Genomic DNA, 13488 nt, shown 5'->3' with positions numbered 1-13488 from the left:
AAGCACACCCGTGGCATGAGCATGCCTAGAAGAATGGTAAGACTATGCCTCTCGTAGAGTCATCGAGTTAATGCAGGATTTTCGGTAATACTTGGTATTTTTGTCTAAAATACCATGTATAGCTTGGACTAAATATATAGGATCATTGTAACCCTAAAATATATAGAGAATTCTAATTGAAGTCATCTTTGGCCATTTTGTGGAGTGGGTACATTGCCGAACCACATTAAACTCTGTCTTCTTTCCTCTCTCATTTTTCTTCGATTTTTCTTTTGCTATTTCTTCTCGATTGTTGCGACGTGATCTCAATAAAAATTAATGATTTTAAGATTTCTCAAAAAATGATACCCTACATCTATACATTTACTTCAATCTTCTTCACCATATGGTTAGATATTACCTGCTTCTTTGATCTTCTACTATTATTGTAGGTTCGTACAAAATTTTTTCATAACAGTATTTGTCTAACTCATCAAACCACTAACTCACTAACATTTACCTAAAATTTTAATAACAAAAAGTTCATGCAGTAGTAGTTGTCATAAGGATTATAGCCTGCCGTAAATCAATCCAAGCATCTATTAAACATCTATATTTGGAGAAGATCTATGATACTCAGACAAGCAACCTGATGTCTAGGCCAAAACGCCCAAATACAAAAGAAAGACGATCTCTATTAATTCCTCAAAAACTTCTATTTCCTGAGATGATGAACCGTCTATCATATCCTCCCTGTTCTGTGACAGTTTTTTACTTTCTAATTTCAATATGTTTGCACTTGAGATTGTATAGTGAAATAGATATTGATTTTTCATTTTTGTGTATTTTCTCGGTTCTGGTTCTGATTCCACGCCATTGTGGAATTTTCTGGCGTCCTTTCTACCAAGTCGCTCTCATATAGACCTGGCAAACTATCATTAATTCCTCTACTGGAAGCAAACTCATCTTGATCTTCAACTCTGGCCGGTTCCTTGCCCTTACTCTCTTCCATAAAAAAACCGTGAATAGAAAGATCTCTATCAGACGCTATATCTATACGTCACGATGATACGGCACGTCAAATCGTGGAATGACGGATCTGAACAACTTTCCACTCGATCGCCATCGCGGCTTCCGTTCCATGCCATGCATCCTCCTCCCTCGATCGTTTTCTTAATTGCTTGGACGCAATCCTTGACCTCCAGCGACGACGTTGGAACACCGGCAAGAGCTCCAGCTCCACTGTAAACCCAACCGCACTGAACCAGAGACTTCTTGCAAAAACCTAAAGAGAAAATTAACGATGGCAGGGCAGAATTGAGGCAGTTCCGTCTTTATTCCACAGCCCGGAAATAACAGACCAACAAAATCAATCTAAACCTAAAATTAAGTACAAGTATATATACAGAAAAAAAGAGAAGGATTTATATGAAGTTAAAAAGAAAAGACCGTGAAACTAGCAATGTATGCACTTGCTACTTCGCCATGATGTAAAATTATTAATCAGAACTGCTCGTTATTTATCTTGTAACTTAATCAGCTTCAAAATTTGTCCGGATTCTGCTCCTTCTGGTGATTGCCGCTGAGGATGGACTTGATGGCAGCGGTCAGGGCCGCAGTGAAATTCGGGTCGACCGTGATGGCGGCAGTGGCCGCTCTCACGGACTCTGTAATCGCCGGCGGCCCCACCAAATCTAACTGCTGGCTGAGCAGCGGCTGGCCGAAGACCTGTGGCAGCTGCGGCGGCAACACGGGGAATTGGGCCTGTAAAGGGACTGCCGCCACCGCTAGCGGTCGTTGGTACTGCAGCGGGTTCGGGCTCTTGGTCAGGTCCAACGTCACGGTGGGGAAGGGAGCCGACGCTGATATGCTCGACGAGCAAACCGCCGGCAGAATGGTCCTCGCGAGGAAATTATGATTCATGAGCGCATTGGCGCTACTCATCGAGCCGGACACGAGCATCGACGCGGCGGCTGTGGTGGTGGTCGCCATTGTCATGGCCGCCGGCGGGAGGGGGTGGTTGTGGGCACCTTCGTAGGTCGTCACTAGAATCGACCGGTCATCCGCGCACCGTTGCACCTAATCATATCGTGTAAAGACAATCAATAATTCTTACCTAATTGAGCTAGCTATATATTAAATCACAAGAAAAAATTTTACATTGCACTAACACAAAGTGATCCGATAGGGGTTCTAGGACGTTTGGTACGCGCGTTTTCCATTTTCATTTTTTGAAAAACGCGCATTTTCTGAAAAACGGTATTTGATTTGTGTTTTTCACGCGCATTTTCTAAAAAATTGATTATCGTTTTCTAGAAAAACAGAAAAACAGAAAATGATAAAAAGTCATTTTCTGTGTTTAGAAAATGTACGTTTTTCAGAAAATGAAAATGAAAACGATGCAAACCAAACGCATTAATTACTTGTTTCCGGACTGGGCATTCGGTGGCCATGGTGCATTTGTAGTAAGCTCTAGGGCATGGATTTCCCTTAGCCATCTTCTGCCCGTACTTCCTCCATTGGCAACCATCAGCAATCTACAAAATTGAAATGAATTAGCTTACAAAAGCTGCAAGCATTCAGCAATTCAGAGTTATTCCATTAAATAAAACTCATCAGCACAAGTACCATTGACGCTTCCGATCGAGCTCGAATCGAGACACGGGGTTTCTTCATGGTCGCTCCTTGGGCTTGGTCAGGCCCAGCCGTCGGCGGGGGGATCAACCTGGGCGCTTCGTTGAGGTTCACAATTTTCTCTTTTGCGTTGTAGCCCGGCGATGCTACTTCGGAGGTCTCCACCGGCGACGACAACGTCCGCGACTGGTCTGGGCTGGCAGTCGAGGAGTTCGACGGCTCGTTGTGGCTTCCCGCAGGGCCCAAATCCATAAACTGCCTGATCGGAGCAACAACCCTTCCATCGTCAAGAGGTTTAGCATCATCAGTTTTTCCATCGGTAACCTGAATTCGAGTATAAGCAATCGTAATTAATTTACGATAACCAAATTCTTTTGTGTATTTCGAATAATTACTATGATCCTAGCTATATATTGCCTCTTGCGACTGAAGAGTCTCCGTTGTGTTGCCTAAAATTGGATTGCGCCCCTGCAATAGATGAACCACTCGCATATGAAGGGATGTGTAGTTGGTGGTCATTTGATTGAGAAACTCTTTTAGTTTTTGGTTATCTTCGTTCACGCGGGTCAACTCCTCTTTCATGACAGCCAGCTGATCATGGAGAAAAAAAAGGGTTTAATTTATAAAACTGAAACAAATTGCTGAACCTAATTCATCTAACTATTTACCTCATATTTTCCATCCATATCATCCAAAGTTGACTGATCGCTGCGCGTGTTCGCAGCGTGAAGCTGCAACAATCCGGCAGTCTAAAAAACAGGGGGAAAAAAACTGATAACTGACTCGACTTCACCTATCGACCGGATTAAACAACTTTCTGTTGTCTGTCAATTGATCACGAACCTCAGCGTTGGCGTCTTCCTGCTTTATGGAAGTGTTATTGGCTGGAAACAAATCCATCTCGAAGACATCAGTTCGGCGGCCTCCGTTGACCATCTCCTGATCATCGCCCACCGCAATACTGGGACAGACCGGGGATGAAACTGCAAGAATGAGCGGAACAGAGGAGTCATTAGTGAAAGGTAGTCCTTTTTCCATAGAGGAGGAGGAAGAGAAGACAATGAAGTCTAAAACTTTATCCAATGGAGATGGGAAAGACAATATATCTGAAGCAGAGATGGCGTTCGAAGCTAGATGAGGGTTCGAGATGCACTGTTTAATAGCATTGACTTTCAACTTCTAAAATCCTAACCATCGCTATGATCAATTGGACTAATGACCATTGTACAGAGATATGGTGATGTGACCGTTTCAATGCAAATCCGCTTCCCATTATCTCAATCGGTCGGGAGGATTTGATAAGATAGAATTCATCAACTACTTCACTCCAATTGGTCCCACACTTCTTCGATCGGCAAAGGCTCTCCCATTAGGTAAACACGAAATCCTGCTATATGTGAAGAAGTGAAAAGGGCGGATTCAAATTCTCGATGGGTTGCTTCATTGTTTCTTATTAGAACTGTTAGACGGGTCAACCCGTGGCGGGGCGGGTCGGCCCGTGGCGGGTTAACCATTTGGCAGGGTGATGACCATGATTTTATTGTATTAATTTGATTCATTTATGCATGGTTTGATGTTATGTTTATAGATAAAACCTAGATTTACATCACATTTCATACTTTGTCTTTATTTGGGACTTAATTACAAATTATATTATTTTTGGTGTTATTTGATGCTAATATTTGATTCTTATTTTGTAGGCATCAAAGGATCGTGGGTGTGAATCTATTTGAACCAAAATTAGGCTCGAATCGGAGTTTAAACGAGAAAATCAAGCTTTGGAGCATTAGGGGCCGTTCATCAAGAATAGGACAGATCTGAACCATCCAGTGAAGATCTGTCCCATCCAACCTAATGAGGAGCCGATCTGAGGCATTGATGAAGATCCGGAAGTTTTGATCCATATCTGAGTTCATCCAGCCGTTGATCTAGCCCGAAACATTCTGGACCGTTCATCAAAGATTGGTCAGATCTGGACCATCCAGTGAAGATCTGGTCGATCCAACTTTAGGGAGAGTAGATCCAGACTCTAAATCAAGATCAGCACCTCTGGATCGGATTTTAGGTGAACTTTCACCGTTGATCAAGCTCCAAATCACTCCCAGCCATCCGTTCAGATCTGGATCTGATTCAAAACAGAAGCTACAGTGTTCTTTCTGCTTCGTCGATCCTCCACAGCACTGTTCTTCGTTCCGGCGAGCGTCTTCTTCCGGATTTCGGCCCCTTTCCTTTCTCCAATCATTCTCTCAAGCTTCAACCTCGGTGGAGAGCTTCTCGGCAACATCATCCCGATCAGCTGGAGTCATCGGAGGGTGTTCTTTCCGGTGGAATTCTCATCTTGGCAATTTCTCTGTTCCAGCGAGATTTGGAGGTGGTCCTCCAAATCTGCGCTCCGATTCCCATCAACGACATTCGGAGGTGGTCCTCCGGCGTTGTTGAGCTTCATCCGACCACAATCCGCAATCCACAGCCTCCATCCAGATTCCGAGACCAAATTTCCAGATTTTCAGCATTTATGGGTTCCGGGATGTTCTTAGCTCGCCGGGGGTGGTCCGTCGGTGTTGCTGAGCATACTTGGAGCTGATACGCCACTGATATTCTCCGCTGAGGTCTAGAGTTGGGTAGTCTCGACTTTGGCACTCTTGTGTGACGGCAAGAGTGTGAAACTTGTATGGATTGGTTGTGAGTTGGATCGGTTAGGCTTTATTTCATTTTGTTATTATTTTTTACAGCTTAACATATTTATTTTGATATTGTTATGTTTTTATCACTGTCATCTAGCATTTTATTACCTTGTTGAAGCTTAGTTTAATTCTTATTTGGTGCTTGTTTAATTGTTAGGTTGTTAAGTTCAAGCTATGGTTTTAATTGATGCTGTAGATCAGATTTAATTGGGTTTCGTTATTTCATATTTAGTTTAAGTGTGTTAATGGTTTAATTATGACGTAGGGTGACAATGCGTTATGGTTTGATCATTGGCACCTAGGTACATTTCTTTTATGCATTAGGTTAGTTCTTAATTGCTGTGTTTTTCATTAAACTCCCCCATTTATATATTAAAACCCCAAAATAGGAATAAAATACGATCCTAAGATTACATCCTACCGTTTGTTCCTCGAGAGATCGATCCTGGGCTCGTTACTACAACGTTATTGTGAAATTAAGGGGTTCAGTGGATATACATTTGTTAATTTGATTTATGAGTGTGACAGGCTTCGTTATCACGGGGCGGGGCGGGCCATCCGCCAACTTGGCGGGTTGAAAAATTTCCAACCCAACCCATTCTAAGGCGGGTTGCAGATTTGGCGGGCCAACCCGCGGGCCCATTAATTTTTTTTTAAAAATTAAAAAATATTTCATATCTTCAACATTTTACTTCGAAAAAGTTTTCTACAATTAAATGTATACATAAACATGTATTTTAAATATAAGTGAATACAAACGAGTACTTATGTTGGATGAAAAGTACTATTTTTATTTTAAAATTAAAACAAAGAAAGATAATAAATTGGCCTAAAACTTAGCTTACATGTGTTTTTCAACCCGCGGGCCAACCCAAGCCCGAGCGGGCCGATCCACGCGAGTCGCGGGCCTAGGCGGGTCGGCCCACGGCGGACTTGGGTTGATAAAATTCCAACCCAACCCGCTTAAATTGTTTGGCGGGGCGGGCCAACCCGACGGGCCCAACCCAAATTGACGACTCTATTTCTTGTTTTAGATGAAGAGGTTCGATTAACTAGCAGATTCATTGACTAATAGAGGAGTCGTTAATGAAAGGTCGTCCTTTTTTCATATAGAAGGAGGAGGAAGAGAAGACAGGATGAAGTCCAAAGCTTCATCCGATGGAGATGGGGAAACACAATATGGGGAAACACAATATATGAAGTAAAGACGGTGTTCAAAGCCAGATGAAGTGTTCGAGATGCACTATTCAACCGCATTGACTTTCAACTTCTAAAATCCTAACCATCGCTACGATCAATTGGACTAATGGCCATTGTGCAGACGTTGTAACGCTCGCCCTTCCTGCTAGTAGGGCGGGGTTACTGTACGGTGAACATACATGCATATTTAAAATTTCTTTTCTAAAGCAACGGAAGTACTTATTTATATATTCTTGTATACCTCTAAGTGAATGAGGTCATGAAATCAATTTCTATCATAAACATGAACAAGTGTCAAGTAATCATGCAAAACATTAACATAAGCTAGACATAGTTCATATCATGCATAAATTAATATAAGCAGGTCTTTTCCTTAGCCGAGCCACTACCACACACATCTCTTGCCTCTCCTGTTGCTCCCTTAGTTCACCCATCCTTTGCCTTTATCTGCGGTACAAGGAAAGTAAACTATAAGCACATAGGTTTAGTAAGATCCTTTCCTACTCACAAAATCATATATCATAGCATAATCACATAAGCATATAGCATGGAGACATAATCATCTGAACATCATATCATGTAAAAGAGCATCATAACATATCATATCATAAAGTAAAAGAGCATCATGTTATATCATCTCATAAAATAAAAGAGCATCATATCATATCATATAATAAAGAAGCATCATGCTATATCATCTCATAACATATCATATCGTATAAGTATATGCAAGATGTCTTTCAAAAACATGCGTCATGTCATGTGCAAGATGTCTTTAAAGAAAACATATCATATAATACTTAAATATAATTTCAACATGAGGGCCCGACTTGTACCACATATATACATAAATATGCGCATCCTAAATAGATTCAAGGTAGCAAATCTTGAACCTACTAGGAACTAGGCTCGTTTCATAGACCATCAACCTAGGGGCACTTAGGAGCCCATCCCTTTTTACTAGACCCGTTCATAGACCGTCGGCCTAGGGGCGCTTATGGAGCCCACCCTTGGTATAAGCCATACAAAGTAAAATAGCATGTCATAGTTACTTATCATATCATGAAGAGTGCTCTTAGTCCCAATTAATAGGGAAGCGACTCTTAGGTCTTTACTTATCATATCATGAAGAGTGCTCTTAGTCCCAACAAAAATGGAAGCATCTCTTAGGCCTTTACTTGTCATATCATAAAGCATGCATACTTGAGCATATAGCCCATCATAAAAGACATTATCATACATGATTCATAAGCATACATAAGTAAGCATAAAACATATCATAGGGAAACATAATCATGCATGAAAAATATTAACTAGCATCTCTTAATTCATATCATAGCATGTGAAACACATAGTGAATCATGATTGGGTCTCTAACCCTAATTCCATAGAGTGGCCGAAACATGCAAGGGATTTCCCTAGGTTACAAGCAACATATGTAACACCCACTAAGCTTTTAAGATAAATATGAGAATGATGAATTTACCTTAGAAAATTATTAGTGGAATGTTGAACTAAAAAGAAATAAAAATAGGGAGTTGTCAAGGATTGAACCTTGAACCTCTCATGATGTAAATGATAGGATTAATGGGTAATAATCAGTTGGGATAGGAATAATATATTGATAGCAAAGGAGGGAAACTCATGATAAGGGTGAGAGTAAAAGCTAGCCAAAAGAAAATAAGAAAAGAGCAAGAGAAAGGCAACTTGCCTTCCTTCTTTTCTCTCCCTTTTCTTCTTCTTTTGCCGTGACTTAAAGAAGGGAATTAAGGGGATTCATTCCCCCTTGTTTCATCATGAATGATGAGAACAAATGAATAAATAAAATAAATATAAAAATGAAAAAAAAGGGCTAAGGGAGAAGGAAAGCAAAAACCAATTTTGCTACCTCTTTCCCCTTAACATAAAAGGGAGCAAGTAAAGAGAAGAATTCTAATTTTTCTCTCATTTCTCTCGTTCTCCCCTCTCCATCACCGAGAACCCCAGCCCCCTCTCCTCCATCTTCGGCCCCAAGCCAAGGTTTTCTCCTAAGAAAGCCTAAGATACAAGGAGGACTTAGCAAGAGGAACAAGGGAAGGGAACTAGAAGAAGAGGCTACTTCTTCCATCACCATACCTTAGATCCACAAGCGAAAAGGATGTAAGCTTCCCCTCACCTGTGGTACAAGACTTTTTATGTGATTTTTGGATTTTATGAGGATTATAAAACCTAGAATAGAATTTAAGAAAATTCGGCCAAAGAAGAGTTTCAAATCTAGGAAGGTTTAAACAAGTCATCATTTCGTGATATTTTTTCTATGCTATGTAGGAAGGGTTTCCTTCATGTTTTTATACCTATATGATGCTTGGTCAGAGGAGTACCTAACCCTAGAATTTTGGCCAAAAATGTTTTAAAGAGGTTAGGGAAATCATTGTTTAACCAAACTAGTACAAGATTCCCTCCATGAATTACTAAAGATCTTTTATTGGTTTTCTTGCTTGAACGTTACTTGGAACCAAAGAAAATCCCATCATATGTTTCGGCCAAGAAAAGAGCTTAGGGTTAGGAAAACCTTTAAATTTAAGTAACCATGTTTATATGATAGAATATAGAGTTCTCTTAAAGAATTTCATGTTGAATATTGCTAGAAATTCATGAACTCTTCATTAAGATTTTCGGCCATGTTAAGATGGATAGCTTAGGAAAGCTTAAACAAAATTTTAACATGCTCAAGACCTCTGTGATATTAAGATATGAAAGTGGTTTAATGCTCTCATGCTTAATTAGGGTATAGAGAATTTAGTTACATGATATATGACTTGTAAGGTCACAAGGGTCCTAGCTTGTTTATGAACCAAATTTGTATATGATGTTCTTAGTAATTTTTGCCATGAAACTTACTTAGGTTTTCCATGCTTTAGGCCACTTAAAACCTAGTTTAGAGAATGGTAGGTTTCGGCCATGAGGAAAAATAAAAGAAAAAGGAAAAGAAACCTAGGAAGCCTAAGACACAATGCACATGTATGTTTATTATGCTTGTCTTTATACATGCTATGAAACTTGTATGACTTCCTATGCTTTTAGGCTATTTGAAGCAAAGTTAACCACTGATGGGTCTCGGCCAAGTAGGGTTTAAATGACCTAGAGGCCTTAGAATTGAAACCAATTGTGTTAAAAATGCTTCTTATGGAAATATGATAATGTGTTGATTGTGTCACATGCTTGTATAATTTTTTTCATGACCTAAATGGACCATTGTAGGTCTCGGCCATGAAGGGATAGATGCCCTAGAAACCCTAGAACAAAATTTAAATATGCTCATGTCACTCTACATGAAATATGATAAGTAGAAAGCCAAAGTTCTCATGCTATATGTTGCTTAATGACCTAAAATGAGGCTAGGGTAAGTTTCGTCCATACCCTTTGTATGATACCTTATTATGAATTTATACATGATGTTAGTTCAAGTTCACATGCTTGTATGCTTGTTTTTAGCCCTAATGAATACTTGTGAAATTTTGGCCATGACATATGTTAAGGGCTTGAGGAACTTAGGAATTAGCTTAAATATGATTACTATGTTACTTGGAAGAAAAATGCTATAAATATGGTTTAAGGTTTCCATGCTTTCATGAAATTTGGGACCTTGTTTCACACCTGATAAGGTTCGGCCACATGAAGTTTAGGGACTTGGAGAACTTAGAAACCAAGTTAATCATGCTTATAATGCTTCCTATGAAATTGATGTGATGATAATTTAGGTTCCACATGCTTGGAGGTTATTTTTACCTAAATTGAGATCTAAGGGGGTTCGGCCATGATAAGAACCCAAGGGATTAGGAAGCTTAGAATCCAAGTTAACTATGTTACCATGTTTCTTATGATAGTATAATCACATGATACACCCTTATGCTTAAACATGTACGCTTGTGATTCATACTTTCCATGATATGACATGTGCTAGAAATATGCATGCTTTTATGATATGCTATGTGGATAGAAATATGCATGCTTTTATAATATGCTATGTGGTGAAAATATGCATGCTTTTATGATATGCTATGTGGTGAAAATATACATGCTTTTATGACATGATGTATGCCTAAGTGATGCATACCTTTATGATATGATGTATGCCTAAGTGATGCGTACTTTTATGACATGATGTATGCCTAAGTGATGCATACTTTTATGATATGATGTATGCCTAAGTGATGCATACTTTTATGATATGATGTGTGCCTAAGTGATGCATGCTCTTATGATGTGTGATATGTATAAGTATGACATGTACTTTACTTTATATGGCTTGTACCAAGGGTGGGCTCCATAAGCGCTCCGGGGTCGATGGAATAAGATTCGGGCCTCGTTAGGGATGAGCTCCTAAGTGCCCCTAGGTCGATGGAGTAAGACTCGGGCCTAGTATATTTGCCTTGTAGGGTTCAAGACTTGCTACCTTGGACCTACATAGGTTGCGCGCAATATGTAAGTGGTACATAGCCGGGATCCCCTTTAAGTTGATAATATGTTCAAGTATATATGTAAGAAGAAATGGTTTTAAAGATCATGAGACATACACATGTTTTTCGGATACATGTTTTCAAAATCATATTGCATATACCTTATGATCATGTTGTGATGATGCTTTGATTTATGATATGCCATGATTAGATATGATTATGTTATATGCTATGCTTGATATGCCATGCTACCTTATGATGATGCTATGATATGCCATGATTAGATATGATTATGTTGTGTATCATGCTATGCTTTAAGAGATTATATGCCATGACTAGTTATGATTTTTTTATGTTGCATGATATGCTTAAAGAGTATGATATGTTATGCCATGACTAGTTGAGATCATGTTATGTTGAGATATTCTTTGATCATGTGATGATTTTCAGTTTTAATGAGTAGGAAAGATAATTACTGAGCCATGAGTGCTCATAGCTTACTTTCCTTGTACCACAGATAAAGGAAAAAGCTGGATGAGCTAAAGGAGCAGCAGGAGAGGCAAGGAGATGTGTGTGGCGGTGGCTAGGCAACCAAATAAGAACCTGCTTTAAGAACTTTTAAGAATTACGCTTTGGTTTCGTAAATTGTAGTACTATATGGGTAACTTGATGTTATGTTTCTATTTATCTTGTTATCATGTTATGGAAACCATATTAGTGTAGTTCGGATTTGAAACAAAAGAAAAGTTTTATTAAACTAAGAAGCATAAAAAAAAATTTATTTCAAGTCTTCCGCTGTAATATGTACATAGAGTATTGTAGCCCCGTCCCTTAGGGTTAGCAGGGAGGGCGGGCGTTACAGGTTTGTATCAGAGCCAAAGTTTTTGCCAGCTCACTACACACACATCATGCCTCCGACCTGCCGCTCCAAGTAAGAATGTTTATGCTTAATTTTATATGCTCATGCTTATTTTCTTGTGTTATATTATTTGCCTGATTTATTCTTTGAATTTCTTATATTGCTTACGCTTAAATTTCTTGTTATATACTTATGCTTTATTTGCTTTATTGCTTATGTCACATTATTTGCTTGCTATTTATTTCTTTGCTTTATTATATTGCTTATGCTTTATTTATGATGCATGGTTGCTACCTTATTCTTTATTTTTGGTCATAGTTTTAGACTAGGATTGCACCTTGGTAGGTTAGGAATAATACCAGAACAATCTCACAAATGGATAGAAACAAATATAACAATACGTTAGGTTGGCTAGAAAATGATAACCACTTACACTAGCTTTATTGTCATTATTTAGATAAACATGGTTAGGACACACAATGCCCGAACCGAGGAGACAGCAACTCCACCAGATCTGACACAGGTAGTTACAGACCTCCAGCGTCAGATCACAGAACAACAACAGTTGATTACTAATTTGATGGGTCAGCAAGGCAACCCAGTCACCCCACCGGTGAATCCACTACCTGTCATACCTACAGCCGCACCAGTGCCCCCGGCAGCCCCTACTCTGATGGTTCGACAAGAGGCCTATCTGATTCAGTGGCAAAGGCTTAAGCCGGAAGCCTTCTCGAGAAACTGCGAACCATGGGATGCGCAAGCCTGGCTCAAGACCGTGGAAAGCATAATGGAACTACTGGACTGACCTGAACACGAGAAGGTTAAATGCACATCGTTCTGCCTTACCGGAGATGCCCGGATGTGGTGGGACCGAGTAAAGGCGAAAAGACAAATAAACCAGATGCAGTGGACGGATTTTGAGATAGAGTTCTTAGAAGAATTCTTCCATATGCAAGTGACCAACAAGCACTATGACGAGTTCACTGAGTTCCGGCAAGGTGATCTGTCAGTCAACGAAGCCATCAAGAAGTTCAACCGCCTAGCGCGTCTGTGCCCAGAACTGGTCAGCACTGAAAAAGAAAGGGTCCGGTTAATGTTAAAGATGCTCCGACCCGAGATCGCTCTGAACGTAGCCCGCAGACTGCAGAGGAGCTAGTCAGCAGTGCCCTGATTACCGAGCACTACCAGAAAGCAATGAACAAGGGCAAGAACCAAGCACTGACCGGAGGACAAAAAAATCGCACAATACCAGAACCGACTGGAAAGGAAACTCAGGTGGAAAGAGGAAACAGTGGAACAACACAAAAGGTGGTCCGACCAATAAGCAAACCAAGTACCCTTAGTGTGCCACATGTGGAAAGATGCATTCGGGAGTATGTCTCCTAAGTACCAGAAAGTGCTACAACTGCGGAAAGGAAGGTCATTTGGCAAGAAATTGCCCTACTCAGCCTCAGGCACCACCTCCGCAGAACTTTCAGAACAGGAGTGCCCCCGCACAGCTTCACCAGATGCAAGTTGCCATAGAAGGGACTTCAATCAGCCAAGGAAGATTGGAAGCCCCTCCCCTTGTGACAAATGCCAGAGTCTACTCCCTTACCCAGGAAGACGTGGCGAACGCCTCTACTGTCGTCACAGGTTAGCTATCTAATTTCAGTCAGTATGCTAGAATTTTATTCAATGCTGAATGTGAAAT

The 13488-nt window shown here is 40.2% G+C and overlaps 1 protein-coding gene across 1 annotated transcript; it reads right to left on the bottom strand.

Annotated features, from left to right (window-relative positions):
* Positions 1–1295: 1295 nt before the first annotated feature.
* On the bottom strand, positions 1296–3851 carry LOC121987309 (probable WRKY transcription factor 31). The gene is made up of 6 exons (XM_042541170.1): positions 3457–3851; positions 3282–3362; positions 3031–3204; positions 2608–2937; positions 2403–2516; positions 1296–2058 (listed from the first exon to the last, which is right to left on the bottom strand). The coding sequence occupies exons 1-6, from the start codon at positions 3649–3651 to the stop codon at positions 1522–1524; spliced, it is 1431 nt and encodes a 476-aa protein (XP_042397104.1). The 5' UTR covers positions 3652–3851; the 3' UTR covers positions 1296–1521.
* Between the last annotated feature and the right edge of the window lie 9637 nt (positions 3852–13488).

Source organism: Zingiber officinale, chromosome 5B (assembly GCF_018446385.1).
Source record: "Zingiber officinale cultivar Zhangliang chromosome 5B, Zo_v1.1, whole genome shotgun sequence".
Lineage (NCBI taxonomy): Eukaryota > Viridiplantae > Streptophyta > Magnoliopsida > Zingiberales > Zingiberaceae > Zingiber > Zingiber officinale.
Note: the sequence above shows the minus strand (reverse complement) of the source record. Positions and strands in the feature narration are given on the sequence as shown.